This window comes from Coregonus clupeaformis, chromosome 9, assembly GCF_020615455.1.
Source record: "Coregonus clupeaformis isolate EN_2021a chromosome 9, ASM2061545v1, whole genome shotgun sequence".
In the NCBI taxonomy this organism is placed as follows: domain Eukaryota; kingdom Metazoa; phylum Chordata; class Actinopteri; order Salmoniformes; family Salmonidae; genus Coregonus; species Coregonus clupeaformis.
In genome coordinates this window covers 45,987,738-46,005,532 of record NC_059200.1, presented here as the reverse complement: position 1 = coordinate 46,005,532, position 17,795 = coordinate 45,987,738, and the positions used below count along the sequence as shown (strand labels likewise).

Genomic DNA, 17,795 nt, shown 5'->3' with positions numbered 1-17,795 from the left:
ATTTCTATATCGAAGATATTACGCTACTGTATAATGATTTGTGTAATTATAAATCTGATATCAATATCGAAGAGTGAGTGGGCTTTAATAGCATCAAATAAGCACATTTGACCATGTTGATGCATGAGCTGAGTTTTAAACGAGCTGGAGAAAAGCAGATGAGGACGTTTCCGATACCCTCTCATTTTCCCTCAATCTACAAGTGAGGGACATCACTTCAGACACGTCAGTGCTAGATGAGGAGACTGGGACGGAATGGGGATCTCTTCACAATAACTTCAAAAATAGAAGAAAGTAACAAAACAAAAGAGGCACGACATCCACTGCGTAACGTTTAGGAAAACTCGTAGGCTACTCTTATTCTTGTTGACTTGGAGCTTGTGAGAAGATAAAGAAGTGTAATTGATTCTATCGGACGGTATTTGCACCTTCCCTGGATATGGTCGCACAGTTTTTCACGTGAAGGTAGAGTGAATTTCGAAAGGACATCATTGAATGTGAATTACACACTCCTGGTAGTACTGGGGCTGCATCTGGAACACACGCGAGGAAAAGAGAGCAGAGAGAGGCGAGCGCTTCTGCTGTATAGATGGGGGGGAAGGAGAATAAGTAGAGCCTACTATTTCCATATAAATGGCTTACTATTGAGCTTTCTTTGAGGATTGAAGGGCATTGGCAAAAAAAAAAAAACGGTTGTTTGAAAAAAGTTGACAGCTCATCTTCCATGGAGTCTCATTGCAATTTTGGAGACTTGATGTGTGACGAAAACGGACCGCACGAACGGACTGAGCTCCAGGATTACGATTATGTGTTGCTCCACAGTAAAATGTTGCCTGTAATGTTTTCTTGGTGCTTATAGAAACTTGAATGCAAAATGTTCATAAAACAAAGGCAGAAGCCACGTTTCATGTGTAAAGACACAGACAATGCATTTATGTTGTTGTTATGATGGGTATGCATTTCTATTCAACAAGGTTGTGGGAGGAGTCATGATTATTATGTCTACATTTCCATCACAGTCCAAATCGTCATGCAGCATGTCCAGTTACAAAGTCTAATGCTTGTCCTGGATGGAGTGTCAATAGGAGCAGGAATACAATCACATGGACACGCCTTGTCAGTCATTAAACAAATCAGATAAATGCAGTGCAAATATGATCAATAGACTGTATTGATGAGCCCATATATAAGGCTAATGATTGGCCCATCCTCTGTTTACTTAACATGCCTGTGAGAATATGTTGTGAAAGTTTCAGATGACTGCTGACAGCTCATTGAAATAGACATAAGATAATTTATTTTAAGAAAACATGTTTAGATTGGTAGCATACATCATATTAAACTCTTCAATAACAGCTGGAATACCTTTTGTTGAAAACTGCTGCTCTAACATTAGAATGTCTTTGAGAATTCATGAACAGGATAATTTTTTTGGCTAATTTCTAACGATTGCTTTTTGAAATATTTATAGACACTATTCTGCAAGATGATCGCTGTGATGAGCATGGTGACCCAACCTCCAGACGAGCTTGTCCCCAGGCAAGCGGCCAAGGCTACATTTTCCATCTAATTGTCCTGACTTCAGGTGATTGGAATTATGGGGTGATTTCCATCTCTACAACCTGACAGAAACATGGATTTGAACTTCTCCATGGTCCGCGATAGCGATAATTTGCTGGAGAGAAACTCATCCAAGCGTGTTCTGACAGGCTGCTTTCTCTTTGCGCTCATCCTGACCACACTGCTGGGGAACACACTGGTATGTGTTGCCGTCACCAAGTTCCGCCACCTGCGCTCAAAGGTCACCAACTTCTTTGTGATCTCTTTGGCCATCTCAGACCTGCTGGTGGCCATCTTGGTGATGCCATGGAAGGCAGCGACGGAGATCGTGGGCTTCTGGCCCTTTGGAACCTTCTGCAACATCTGGGTGGCATTCGACATCATGTGCTCCACAGCGTCCATTTTGAACTTATGTGTCATCAGCGTGGACAGATATTGGGCGATCTCAAGCCCATTCCGCTACGAGAGGAAGATGACACCCAAGGTGGCATTTATTATGATCAGTGTGGCATGGACGCTGTCTGTGCTCATCTCCTTCATCCCTGTGCAGTTGAACTGGCACAAGGCTGCGGTGTTGGAGCTCAACAGCACTTACGGGGAGCTGCCTCCGGACAACTGCGACTCCAGCCTTAACAGGACTTATGCCATCTCCTCCTCCCTCATCAGCTTCTACATCCCTGTGGCAATCATGATCGTGACTTACACCCGGATTTACAGAATCGCCCAGATACAAATCAGGAGGATCTCAGCCCTGGAGAGAGCTGCGGAGAGTGCCAAGAACCGCCACAGCAGCATGGGGAACAACTCCAACATGGAGACGGAGAGCTCCTTCAAGATGTCTTTCAAAAGAGAAACCAAAGTCCTAAAGACCCTCTCTGTCATAATGGGTGTGTTTGTATGCTGCTGGCTGCCCTTCTTTATCCTCAACTGCATGGTGCCCTTCTGTGAGCCCAACAGCACCTCTGATTTCCTCTGCATTAGCCCTGCGACCTTTGACGTGTTCGTCTGGTTCGGCTGGGCCAACTCCTCACTCAACCCCATCATATATGCCTTCAACGCGGACTTCCGCAAAGCGTTCTCCATCCTGCTGGGCTGCCACATACTCTGCCCGGGCAGCAATGCCATAGAGATAGTGAGCATTAACAACAATGGAGCTCAGCCGCCTGCATCCCAGTATCAGTCCAAAGGGCACATTCCCAAGGAGAGAAACAATGCCACCTATGTGATTCCCCACAGCATCCTATGTCAGGAGGAGGAGCTGCAGAAGAAGAATGAGGTTGTGATTAAGACCTTGGAGAAACTGTCCCCATCCCTTTCTGGGAACTTGGACAGCGATGCCGACGTGATTAATCCTATAACTCAGAACGGCCAACACAAAGCTGTGACATGTTGATCGGTGTATGTATTGGTATACAAAAATAGAAGGAACCCACAGAGGGAGAGACCTAGCAGTATGCCTAGCAAAGGTGTGGGGTATACAAACTGAGCTTCACTGCGAACCTTAAAACTCTAATCACTATGGAAATCTACAGAATGTTTCAAATGAAGGCAGTTTATCCTGGATATCTATCCGCAAAACACCTTCAGCATTTATTAATGAAGTATAGACAGATTTGTTGATAAATGTTCCATAACTTGAATAAAGAAAAAAGAAATACACACGTGTATACATGTTGTATTTACAAATATGTATACACTTGCATATGTGTACAGTAGTGATGTTTCAAATATCCAGGATGCCATTATAACATGGAGAAAGAAGTAGAAATATTAGCTAAATGTCTTGTAAGTGCTTTACATGTATATATATACAGCGTGTTTCATATTCTCCATACAGAACTATAAAGATAATTGGTTTTGATACTTTTTTTGATGTTAACCACAGTGTGTAATTAATTTGTTTTCATTTATATTATTTATCATAATATATAGGAGAGTTGAAGACACTTCGGTGGTAATGATAATTGAGTCAAATAATATGGAGAGTGACCATAGGCTGGTGTAAATAATTGAAAACAACCCTCATCAGCTCTTGCATTTGCATTGTTGTGACAAAGTGGTAGGGTTGTAGTAAGGTATGATGTATACACATGTATGCATTTGATATTTAGATCACGGTGTCAATAACTGAGGCGTGCTTTAAATGCCTTTAATTTTCACAGTTACAACGTCTTATGCCAAGTATGCCATATTTCTAAATATTTCAGTTGTATTCCCCTTTTGTAGGAAATGCATTTTCCAACTGGTGTAGATGGAGCCCATTCTGATTGTCCTATTACCCTCTCCCACTAGACACTCTCCACTTAAAATGCATTAACTGTACACACTATTAGGGCATCAGTGATCCTGTTGGCAAGTCAGGCCTCATCAGGCACTCCTTCGGGTGCGTCTGAAATAGCATCTCCTATTCCTTATATAGTGCATTTCTTTTGACCAGATCCCCACAGGCTTTGGTCAAAAGTAGTGCACTAAATATGAAATAGGGTGCCAGTTCGGACGCACCCTTTTACTGTCCTAATGCAGAGAGCTGATTCTGATTTTATTAACGTGCTGTTTGCATGAAGAGAAAAAAACAGCTTAGTGTGCAGCAGTAAATGCCATCAATGCATAACAGAAATATTTCAATCCTGTACCTTATGCAAGTCCCTGGTCACCCAACCAGAACACAATTGACACTTTGTGACCTTTGCAAAACCGCTGAAACCTCATATTGTGAATTGCTTAAGCTGGTGCTGTGATGTTTTAGGTAACAGTATGACTATTGTTGTGCTTTACAGGAGCCAGTTTGAAGCCAACCACTGTATGCTATGGTCCTCGGTTTCTTCTGATCAGTTCTCTCATTTGTACCTCTGACTGTTAAGTTGTTCTTGTTGTTCTCTCTGCAGTATTGAAATCTGTATTGAATTTGACAGATGGCAGACAAAACGTTGTTCGTAAAATATGAGAAACTATATAGAGCTTGTGTGGTTAAGGCCTTCAACTTGTACATATGGTTGTTAATTTCAGAAGGCATTGCATGAATCGACATTGGATGTAATTTCACAGTGTGAATTGGGTGCAAAACAAATTTTCACACTCTTTACAGAAGTGTGGCAACACTAATTTATCATAGTTCCATGATGGGAAGTCTCATGGCCATGGGTTTGATGTAAACATGAACTAGAGTTAATGCATTGTGGTTTAGTTGTTTCCAGGCCTCAACCTTGTTCTTGTATCTCCAGCTGTAAAAGCATAGAGTTGTCATACATTGAATAGGGTTAGTCATTTAATGGTATTGGTCTCAAATTCATGATTATATTTTTTTGTTCTTGGCATAAATTCAAAGGGAGAACGTTTGTGGATCAGCATGTTACTTATGAGTTGCCTAGCTCCACCCACTCCTGTATTGCTCTCCTATTGAGTTTTTATGGCCTAATTCTATTAGCCTGACCCTGGATTCTTAATTAGAGTATATGTCCATCAAGTCTAGCCTTCTAAGACAATTGCCAAAATATGAACTCCCTCTGGGAAGACCTCTGTCTATGTCGTTTTGTAGATGAAGGTGGAACGTGCTCACTGTTCAGCTCCACTCTAATTGTCACAGGATACTATCTAGAACCTAAAAGGATTCTTTGGCTGTCCCCATAGGAGAACCCTTTGAAAAAAACATTTTTGGTTCCAGGTAGAAACCTTTTGGCTTCCATGTAGAACCCTTTCCACAGAGGGTTCTACATTGAACCCAAAATAGTTCTACCTGCAACCAAAAAGGGTTCTACTTGGAACCAAAAAGGGTTCTTCTGTGGGGACAGCCAAAGAACCCCTTTAAAAACAGTGCTGACTTGATATAGTAGCATCTGATATTTTGATTTGTAAATGTTTTTTCAAAGGCATTATGTCATTGATGAAGGCAAAACTGCAGCAACTACATGCAGCTATGTCAAGTGAAGGTTGGCCTTTTTTTTTATCATTTTCTATCATAACAGCAGTGATGTAAAAAGTACCCAATTGTCATACTTGAGTAAAAGTAAAGATACCTTAATAGAAAATGACTCAAGTAAAAGTGAAAGTCACCCAGTAAAATACTACTTGAGTAAAAGTCAAAAATTATTTGGTTTAAAATATACTTAAATATCAAAAGTAAATGTAATTGCTAAAAGTATAAATCATTTCAAAATCCTTATATTAAGCAAACCAGGCGGCACTATTTTTTTTTTTTTTTTTGTATTTACGGTTAGCCAGGTGCACACTCCAACACTCAGACATAATTTACAAACAAAGCATGTGTGTTTAATGAGTCCACCAGATCAGAGGCAGGAGGGATGCCCAGGGATGCTGTCTTGATAAGTGCGTGAATTGGACCATTTTCCTGCTAAGCTTTCAAAATGTAATGAGTACTTTTGGGTGTCAGGGAAAATTGAGTAAAAAGCACATTATTTTCTTTAGGAATGTCGTGAAGTAAAAGTAAAAGTTGTCAAAAATATAAATAGTAAAGTAAAGTACAGATACCCATAGAAACTAGTTTAGTACTTTAAAGTATTTTTTACTTAAGTACTTTACACCACTGCATAACAGTTGTCCTATTATTAACAATATATTTTGCTTTCAATTAATTTTCAAACTATCTTCAAACATGAGTCCGCTCAAATATACAATAAAAAAAATAACTCCACATAACCTGAGCTGCTATTGGAAATATTCCAGAAGACTGTCTTTGTCTGCTCAGCGTTCACCCACTGTCAGGCCCTGTCTACTCAGTGGAGAAGCAGTTACTCAGCTTCATTAGTAAACAATCCTCCCCTGCTGTTTTCCCCTGTGGTTCTATCACAACAACACAACATGCACACCTGGCCCTACAGCTAGGTAATTTGGCCTGCATAAAGATGCCCTATATAAACACATGTCTATTCAGCTTTTGTTTCCAACGATTTTGCTAAATGTGAAGTCCATGCTGTGAGAAGACAGTGTTTCATAATGTTTTATGAGTTTTATTTGCTTAGCCATATGAACAATTATGCCACTGGCATGGCACTATGAAGTATCTGAGGGTTGTTTAGGTGTTATTGGTTTTATACATTTATACAGATCAATATTTATTTTGGTTTCAGATGGTTTAACTATTTTGCTTGTTGCTATATCTGTATCATTCCTGAGATCTGAGCCTGCCAAGTTTGCCAGTCATGTTCAACTCTACTCACTACAGTAAACTGCCACTTTATGATTTGGGGGCATTGCATTGTTAAATGACAACAGCAGAATGCCTTGCTTGCTCAAATGTCTTTCCTAGGGGGGGCCCCACAGGTTATGAGAAAAATGACTTGTGACAGCTTCATATTCTGTCTAGATGTTTGTTGTGACATCACATGTAACAGTGCTTTTGTTAACCTATCTGACAGCAAAGCATTCCTTTGCATCAAATGACAAACAGGGAAAGATAACTGTCACTGTCCTCATATGACATTAAACAACATACTTTTTGGATGGATCCAATTACAGGGGTGTTGTTCTCAAGCTCATTTGATGAAGATGAGTTATTAACGACGGCATCCCTACCTCGACGTTCAACAAACTTAATGGACATAAAATGAAAAACAGTATTGTAAAATGTTCAAATGTAGATGTGAACACAAGTGCTTTTTATTTTGGAATCCTTAATTGTGAGTAGCAAACTGCATGTGCTGTTTTTCAGTGTGGGTTTATTGAAAAGTCAAGGCACTCGTCAGTCAGATGTTCTGCAGTTGTCAAAAAGGTTTTGAAGAATAATAATCCCAAAATGTATTACAGTACCTGGTTTACAGTTTGTTCAAAATGTACCCTTTACTACTTGCAAAATAAACGTATATATGTAATTTTTATTTTTTTTAATTTTTATTTATTTAGAGGGGGTTTGGCTGGTGTGGTACTGTAGTTTGGGTCCAACTGTTTATTGGAAGATCATGTCTTTGTGGAGGATCAATAAGAATTGATTTCTGTCTAACAATGACGCACATTTTCAGCTTTGATGGCCTCACTCTGTTCATATCCCAGATCATTTACATAACTAGATGAGGATGAAAGAGTTGAAATAGCCTTTCAATTTTTGTTTTTTTGTTTTTACAAAAGCAAAACAAACAACAAAGCAGTCAATGTCTGATATGTCAAAGTCAATGACACTGATGCTATTACACATACAACTGCTCTTTTAATAGTTTGTTTGATGCTGATGTAAAGTCAACCTCACCATTGAGGGAGATGCTCTACTGTGGCATATGTCATTTATTATTTAATGTTTACATTTAAGAATAAAATTGTTACAGTTACAGGCTAAAAACGGTATCTGTGCACATTGTGTATTGGTGTGGGTGCCCAGCTGTTCACATTCAATTTATGGCTCTTTTAAAAAGCATGTAAACATCCTCATCTCAGTCATCCAGGTAATATGACTCAACACAGAGCCATTCAGTGGAGCTCAGCTGTGAAATCAGTGGCTGTTGTGGTGTGGAGAGGGAGATACTGTACCACAGCCCCATTTAGCTCTGTGTCCGTAAGTGACTTGTTGGGCTGCAGCCACAAATGCAAAGCTCCCATTCTGACTGACTTAGATCTGAACAAGACAGCAGTTGTCTAGAAATACAACAATGTGAGGGGGTTCACATCAGGACCAGAAAGACTGCATGGTTTGTATAGAGTAAAATACAGTAATATTGGAGATGTTATGACCCTTACTGTAAACTCAATGCCTGGCGGGTTGACACATCCCGTAAGCGATGCATAAATTGCATGTATGGTTGACCTGCACTTTCCCCGTAGATCAACACAGGCAGGAATTGAAGGGGGCAACAGTGGAAACACAGTCAAGGTTAATGGCAGGCCGCAGGCAGCGCTTGCCTTGGTGAGAGGGGGTGGCCATGAACTACTGCTGTAATGTGCTTATGTAACCAACATTTAGCTTCTTATTTCTCCACCAAGCACAGCATCAGCCCCACTGCTCGTAGTTTCATAATAGTACAGTACAAGTCTGAACAGGCACTAGGATCTAGGCTATGTTGTCATGAGGATAATAGGTCTAAGCTAATGAAACCCATGGGGTGAGAATTTGTTTGCAGGGGGAACCTATAACCATGAGGTCAGTCTGCATTAGGGGACAGCAAGGAAAAGCCTTTATAGTGCCAGATGAGGGTTTTAAATACTTTACTTGAACTAAATACAGGAAATAAATCTTTACCCAAATCCCCTTTTTGCCTCCTTCTTCTGTATAGAATAAATCTTTAACATTTCCTGGAAGAGATGCATGAAATGGTTTTTGGTTGAAAGGGCAAAAGAGCAGTTGAACGGGTAAAATTCCTTTAGTCCCCAGAATTTGAGTCGATATATCAAGCAGAAAAATTGCAAGTGTGTGCTCTTGATCAAAGTCAATGTAGCGACAGTATCTTCCAAAGATGATGATTCAAAACCTGGCAATGTGTATTGCTGTTATAGACTGTAGGTGGTGACAAGGACACTATATATTAGTTAAGATGTTTACAGTTCTGCTGCGAATGCAACAGCTTGACATTGCCTTGATGTGGAGTTCTGACGTACAGCAGCACAAATGAAGTTCACAAACTGGGAGCTACAAGGGAGGAAGGTTTCCTTCATTCACCTCTTTGCACCTCTTTCATGTCACATGTTATTTCTCTGATCAAACAGGCAGGCTAGTGAAGGCAGACTTCCTTACTGATTTCTAATTCTGCCCCTAACTCATGGCATCTTTTCAGCACACATGCGGTGACGTGATTCGTATTAGTTATCTTTCTCCTCTGATGCTAAAAGGCTTCGAGTTGGATAAAGCTTATTCATTACAACATGCCCATGGCTGTTCACCTGAAGGATAACTAACTGTCAAGCCTTCTAACTGTCAACCCTTCTCTGTCTCCACCTGGCTCTGATCTAGCAATCATGTCAAGAGTTTTCTATAAATGTAGCATTCCGCTGCCTGTCTGCGGAGAAAACGTTAATCTGGCCTGGACTGGCAAAGTCTATCGAATTCCTGTGAGTGGTTAAATTCAGCTCATTTACAGGTTTCTCTGCCCATTGAGCAACTTCCTGGTCCACTTAATCAAAAAAGTTGCATTTGGTGGTTCAACAGTCTGATCAGGTACAATTTCTGACCAATGACCAACTCCAAGACAAATAAGTAATGTGCATCTTCCCTACCATCACCCTTAAATCATACCCTTCAGAATGAGGGGGAAATGTGAACTATTCAACATTCTTAACCAACATTATGGCTGAAAGGTCTGTTAGTATTTATTTGTATTTGTATTTATTAAGGATCCCGTCTTCCTGGGGTCCAGCAACATCAAGGCAGTTAAATAATAATTATCGGGTTCTTAGTCACCTCCATGACCAAGGCCCTTCTCAGAGTGACCATCGGGTTCTTAGTCACCTCCATGACCAAGGCCCTTCTCAGAGTGACCATCGGGTTCATAGTCACCTCCATGACCAAGGCCCTTCTCCCCCAATAGGAAGAGTCTTGGTGGTTCCAAACTTCTTCCATTTAAGAATGATGGAGGCCACTGTGTTCTTGGGGACCTTCAATGCTGCAGACATTTTTTGGTATCCTTCCCAGATCTGTGCCTAGACACAATCCTGTCTCGGAGCTCTACGGACAATTCTTTCGACCTCATGGCTTGGTTTTTGCTCTGACATGCACTGTCAACTGTGAAACCTTATATAGACAGGTGTGTGCCTTTCCAAATCATGTCCAATCAATTGAATTTACCACAGGTGGACTCCAATCAAGTTGTAGAAACATCTCAAGGATGATCAATGGAAACAGGATGCACCTGAGCAAAATTTTGATTTTCATTGCAAAGGGTCTGAATACTTATGTAAATAAGGTATTTCTGTTTTGTATATTTAATAACTTTGCAAACATAAAAAAAACATGTTTTCGCTTTGTCAATATGGGCTATTGTGTGTAGTTTGCTGAGGATTTTTATTAATTTAATCAATTTTAGAATAAAGATGTAATGTAACAAAATGTGGAAAAGTCAAGGGGTCTGAATACTTTCCGAAGGCACTGTATGTAGACAAATGGAAAAGGGGTTAAAAGAAAAACACAATGAAGTTTAAATCATCAGAGGCATCTTCCGCATCATCAAACCAGGACACTTTAAAGACTTGCTAATAAATAAGGATGGAATGAGGATTGCAGAGCTGAAAAGTTTCCTTCAGTCTCACTTAGGAGAAAAGAGCAGCGCTGAGCTCTTCCAGGAACTGATGTGCGCGAAGCAACCGAACACGAGACACCTCAGCAGTTCCAATACAGAATGGTAGGACTTAAGCAAAAGGTTCTGTTTATGTCTAAACAAGCTAACTCGGACGTCAATTGGGAAAATCATACGGCCCAAACCCTGTACCTACACACAGTGTATCAGGGCTTAAGCACAAAACACAGTGACATCAGAAGGGAGTTGAGACCCCTCCTCTCTGATAACACTGTACCTGTACAGCCCAAAACTTGTCAATGTACTTCCAGTAAGCCAGCGTTCGGAAGAAGAGAGAGACCGTACAGCTGTTCAAGATGTGTAGAGAGAGGCGCAACGGACTGCCACCATTGCTTTGCGTGGGGAGAAGAGGGACACCGAGCCGTGGGTTGCCGGAAAAATCTGAAGCATTCAGGAAACTGGGTCTGGTCATTGCAGGGGGACAACCAGTGACCAGCCTAAAACAACAGTCCCAGCCTGACGCGGTTCACGCGCCCAATCAAGATCAAGTCAACTGCGTGGTTTCATCACATACAAGTCAGCCAACACAAGACAAAATAGCCCAGCTAGTTGGAAAAAAGTGCTCAAGTGTTACATTAATGGATATTCTGTAAACGTTCTACTAGACACGGGTGCACAAGTAAGTATTCTGGACCACAAATTGAAGGAAAAATACTTACCTGATCAAAAAGTCAGACCGTTGACCGAACTCATGGGAACAAAGACCCTTGATGTCATGGCTGTCAACGGAGATGCTATCCCTTTTGATGGTTGGATTGAGGTAAGGATGGACCTCGGTGATCCAGATCTGTCAATACAGGTGCCGTTCCTGGTTAGTCACATGACACTAGAGAGACCACTCCTAGGGTTCAATGTAATCTAATAGCTGATAAAACATAGTGGAGCACAGGTGCTGCGTAGAATAGCCAGCCTGCTCGGTGCAGCTCTGGAGATCCAAGAAGAACAAGCTAATGCAATAGTAAGCTCCATACAGACCCAGAACACTGATGATGAACATGCTGAGGTGAAAGTAGGGTTCCAGGATGTCGTCATCCGCCCAGGCCAAGTCGCTCATGTCAAGTGTAATGTGGTCGTCAGTTTTGATTTATCCAACCAAGTGGTGCTGTTTGAACCAAAGTGAATGCACAGCTGGAGCAGCTGGATGTTGATGAGGGACTGATTGAGATCTACAAAACCGAGAACCCTTACATTGAAGTTCCTATTGGAAACCACACCAAGCATGATGTTACCCTGCCTCGGAAAACTGCCATCGGCAGCATCCATCTCATAGCAAAAATAGTTGATACTTACCTGCTGAACCAGTGCGGTCAGACACAGAAGATGGAAATGGACGAAGAACACATGTAGAAGAGAAGAGACACATAGTGAACCCCCCACTAGTTAACACTCCGGTTGAAGAGGCTAGGAGGTCCACACGTGAAAGAAGGCCTGCACAGATGCTTACTTACCAGACACTAGGTCAGCCATCCTACCAGCCACACACTGCAATCAACACTGTAGAGGTTTATGTGGTACCACCTATGAAAGTCTGGGGAATTACACCTTACCACATTTCACAGCCTTACCAAACCCTACCTTACCCCACACTAGTGCCTTACCATATTCCCACTTACATGTATTAGGAAAGCAAGAAAACTTGAGATGTAAATAAGGGTTAAATGTCAGGAGCCATTTTATTTTTTGTCAGGGAGCGTGTGATGCACACAAATATATATGGTAAAAATGGTTATGTTTTATTTTGTTTGTTATTTCATGGAGCCATCCAGGCCTCCTAGGTATTTGCATTTAAGGTAATGTAAATGATTACTGCCACTAGGGGGAGCTGTGACGTCAATGGGGAGTGTTAGTGGGATCGTGAGGTCTTGGAGGTTTGTTCTTCATTCTTGGAGAATGCCTACTACTGAACACTACTAACGTTTCTCCGTCTCATCATTTCACCCTGTTAATTCAGGTATGTAATGTGCAAAAGTGCAATATGACTCTCAAAATATTGAGATAACATGGTTAACTACATAGTCCATGAGTTTGGTGATGTTTGAAGGCAATTTAAGGGAGTTTTAACCGAGTGAAAAACTGGTTGGTATTTTCCCCATGGTAAGTAATGGAGGTTGGCTAGGTTGCTAATGGTTTACATGTAAGAGAAGGGAATAAGATGTCGTCCAAACTTTTTGCACTTTTTTTCAACAATGTTTTAGATCCTATTTGCTTTATTTTCTATGAACAAAGGCTCAGTTTAGTTCAGGTAACATATGTAAATATGTGATGTCACGATAAAATGTGTTAAAGTGTTAATATTTGTACGAAAATAGCGTTTAACAGTTTGCTAGCTTTATGCTAACCAGATTTAGCTTGGCTAAGCGCTAGCTAGTTGGTTTCAGTTAATGTTAACTTACATGTTAATGGTTTATAATGTAATGGTTGTAGCATTGTTTAGCACAGGCCTCCAGTTATTTATAGCTTTTTCGAAACTGACACTAACACTGTGAGTTATATATAATGTGAATGTGTAGATGTATGGTGATCGTTTTTTTAACCTGAGACCTTTCATTTTTGATACTGGAATATGGAATGTGAAGATTTAATACTACAATAGAGTTGTAATATATAATTGATTTTGACAACAAAAAAGATGAACAAAAGAGAACAATATTTTAATAAATCTTGGAGAATGCCTACTACTGAACACTACTAACATTTCTCCATCTCATAATTTCACCCTGTTAATTCAGGTTTATTATCTGCTGACCACATCTTAGTCCGAGTTGTGTAACAATGTAGTGAAGTAAAAGTTGTCAAAAATATAAGTACTAAAGTAAAGTGCAGATATCCTCCAAAAAAACAACTTAAGTAGTACTTTAAAGTATTTTTACTTAAGTACTTTACACCAATGTATACCATGTCATTATTACATCAGATAATTATTCAATATCTGAGATATACCGTAACTCATTTGGGAATTTACAGTGTGTATCTCCATATGAAATCTCTATTTAAATGTCCATTTACTGTAGGATCTAAGTGTGTGGGTCCAATATCCCATTGAAATACTTTTCACCGCAGTGTAACCTGCCATCTGAACCACCAAAGTCCTTGTTCTTGTGTCTATTTAGAGTCTTTCAGAGTAAATTGTATGATTTCTGCCCACACCTTCTGGAGTGTAATGGTTTTGCCCTACTTTTCACTGGCCCATTTTTTATGTACAAAGGCTGCTTTAAGATTTAGACATGTGTAATTTACTTCCCCCTAGAACCAACTGCATTGCAGAACTGATTGCCTATACCCAAGTGGTGCTTAAAGGAAAGATCCACCCAAAAACTATCTTTAGGTATTTTTTTAATTAGTCCACTGTTGACACAGTACTGAAATGTTTTAGCATGTCAACAGTCAAGTTTTCAAGATATTGGACTTTCAAGAAGCAAAGTGTCACTTGCCACATCATCATGATGATGCGTTTTCCTTTAAGCTTTAGACCTATGTACTTTAATTTACGGCATTTAAGACCTGTCTGCCCGCTCTCCCTCCCTTTTCCCTACAGATTACAGGCAATATCTGCACCGAGTTTATGGATTACAGGCAACATCCGCACCGAGCTAAAGGCTAGAGCTGCCGCTTTCAAGGAACGAGTCACTAATCCGGATGCTTATAAGAAATCCCACTATGCCCTCAATCGAACCATCAAACAGGCAAAGCGTCAAAACAGGACTAAGATTGAATCCTACTACACCGGCTCTTACGCTCGTTGGATGTGGCAGGGCTTGCAAACTATTAGGGACTACAAAGGGAAACCCAGCCACTATCTGCCCAGTGATGCGAGCCAACCAGACGGGCTAAATGCCTTTTATGCTCACTTCGAGGCAAGCAACACTGAAGCGTGCATGAGAGCACCAGCTGTTTTGGACGACTGTGTGATCACGCTCTCCGTAGCCGATGTGAGCAAGACCTTTAAACAGGTCAACATTCACAAAGCCGGGGGGCCAGGCGGATTACCAGGACTGCTACTCAGAGCATGCGCGGACCAACTGGCAAGTGTCTTCATTGACATTTTCAACATCTCCTTGACTGAGTCTGTAATACCTACAGTATATACTTGGCGGTGTCAGGAAGGCCCAAAAAATTGTCAAGGACTCCAGTCACCCAAGTCATAGACTCTCTGCTACCGCACGACAAGCGGTACGGGAGTGCCAAGTCTAGGTCCAAAATGCTCCTTAACAGCTTCTACCACCAAGCCATAAGATTGCTGAATAATTAATAAAATGGTCACCCGGACTATTTACATTGACACTTGCTATCAAAATAATTTTCTCTCTCGCTCACTCAAACTCCAGGCCTAGGTCCTATTACTTCAACATTCAAATGTACAGAAATGTATCAACAACTGTTGTTTTATATAGCTTAATAATACAAGGTAGATATTGGTCTCCACTAGGCTACAACATACAAGTGTCAAGTGTATGCTAAGGTCAAAATGGTGTGGTCTAGTGGTTAGGGCAGCTGCCTTCAGCATGGCCGTGCACATATAGGCCTACTATGTCGGTGTGGGTTCGATTCTGGCACAAATGACTCAATCCTCCTTGATTTATTTACACATTTTAAATATGAACAGTCCAGGGATATTTTACCCCCAATCATGTTAAGAAATGACCATGCCAGACACTTTTGAATAACACAAATAGGAATAATAATAATAATAATAGGCTACTGTGTTTCCCTGGCTGAGTTGATGAGCTGTTTGGGCCTTCAGTTGATTGACAGATGTAGGCCTACTGTAGAACGATAAACTTCCTCCAGTGTGGATGCTCGTCCACGTTTTATAGTTAGGCTATGTATCATTTGCCAATATAGTTCTGGTCTTTGGTGTGGATTGAAAGCCTGTATTGTGTGGCTTTACTATTTCATTTTGTAAAGCTGTCTAGATGTTTATGTATTTGAGCCTATTCAAATACGATTTCTTTGAGCTGAGACACTTTTCTTTGATGTGTAAAATATCAGACTACTCGTTTTACTTCTTAAAAACATTGAAATAAATGCAATTAACTTGTGGGCCTAATGTACACTCAGGCTGGTCACTATATCGCTCAGCACTGGGCACAAACTCACGAGACTGGGAGCCGGAGCGCGCTGCTCAGACCACTGTGCTATGGCAAGCAAAAAGAATACTATGAATAATGATGATACATAGGCACATCATTTTTAATGATTTTGTTGTAATCCTTCCCTAAACCATAGCCCTAACAGAATGAATGGCTAAACTGTTAACCTTTGAGTTGTTTCAGTTTTAACCCTGTAACCATGTGGAATTAACCCTGTAACCATGTGGAATTAACCCTGTGACCAAGCGGAATTAATGCATCAAAAATAGACATTCATCCTTGAGTCAAAGTGTAGTGGGCCAGATTCTAACCAATGCTAACTCTGGCATACAGTATGCGTGCTGAGGTCAGTGGCTGAGAAAACTAATAATTTATTCTGCCTATTACTTGCCCTATTCATATAATAAAACAATTGATAAAAAACAAACAGATTTTCCCTAACAAAAAAATACATATAGCCCCTACAAATATGTCAATTTATTATAATCTACATAAGAATTCACACGAGTCGCACTGTAGCCTGCACGTAGCCTACATAAGGTACAAAGATTACGGTTATCCTACCAACGGGACTTTAAAAACTGTAATATATTATGTTTCACCGAGTCGTGGCTGAACGACGACATGGACAACATACAGCTAGCGGGCTATACACAGACCGCCACCCCTTGTCTTACATCGGCAGGATAGAACGGCTGACTCCGGTAAGACAAGGGGTGGCGGTCTGTGTATATTTGTAAACAACAGCTGGTGCACAAAATCAAATACAAATTCGAGTAGAGCTGCTTTTCACTTACACACATACACATTCATTATACTGTTGTGTTATTTTGTGTTATTTTGTGTTTCCTGAATAACTGTCTGACTGTCTTATGAGGCCCTGTGTAGCTCAGTTGGTAGAGCATGGCACTTGCAACGCCAGGGTTGTGGGTTCATTTCCCACAGGGGGCCAGTATGAAAATGTATGCATTCACTAACTGTAAATCACTCTGGATAAGAGCGTCTGCTAAATGACTAAAATGTAAATATAAGTCTCGAGGTTTTGCTCGCCTGAGGTAGAGTATCTTATGATAAGCTGTAGACCACACTATTTACCAAGAGAGTTTTCATCTATATTTTTCATAGCTGTCTATTTACCACCACAAACCAATGCTGGCATTAAGATTGCACTGAATGAGCTGTATAAGGCCATAAGTGAACAGGAAAACGCTCATCCAGAGGCAGCGCTCCTAGTGTCTGGGGACTTTAATGCAGGGAAACTTAAATCAGTTCTACCTAATTTCTACCAGCATGTTAAATGTGCAACCAGAGGAAAAAAAAACTCTAGACCACCTTTACTCCACACACAGAGACGCATACAAAGCTCTCCCTCGCCCTTCATTTGGCAAATCTGACCATAACTCTATCCTCCTGATTCCAGCTTATAAGCAAAAACTAAAGCAGGAAGCACCAGTGACTCGGTTAATAAAAACGTGGTCAGATGACGTAGATGCTAAGCTACATGACTGTTTTGCTAGCACAGACTGGACATGTTCCGGGATTCTTCAGATAGCATTGAGGAGTACACCACATCAGTCACTGGCTTCATCAATAAGTGCATCGATGACGTCGTCCCCACAGTGACCGTACGTACATACCCCAACCAGAAGCCATGGATTACAGGCAATATCCGCACTGAGCTAAAGGGTAGAGCTGCCGCTTTCAAGGAGCGGGACTCTAACCGGACGCTTATAAGAAATCCCGTTATCCCTCCGACGAACCATCAAACAGGCAAAGAGTCAGTACAGGACTAAGATTGAAACGTACTACACCGGCTGTGACGCTCGTCGGATGTGGCAGGGCTTCAAAATTATTACAGACTACAAAGGGAAGCACAGCCGCGAGCTGCCCCGTTACACAATACTTCCAGACGAGCTAA

The 17,795-nt window shown here is 40.9% G+C and overlaps 1 protein-coding gene across 1 annotated transcript; it reads left to right on the top strand.

The window, feature by feature from the left end:
• The first annotated feature begins 220 nt into the window (after window positions 1–220).
• LOC121574441 (D(1)-like dopamine receptor) lies at window positions 221–3,408 on the top strand. Its single transcript, XM_041887061.2, has one exon. The coding sequence runs from the start codon at window positions 1,634–1,636 to the stop codon at window positions 2,951–2,953; it is 1,320 nt and encodes a 439-aa protein (XP_041742995.2). The 5' UTR covers window positions 221–1,633; the 3' UTR covers window positions 2,954–3,408.
• The last annotated feature ends 14,387 nt before the right edge of the window (window positions 3,409–17,795 follow it).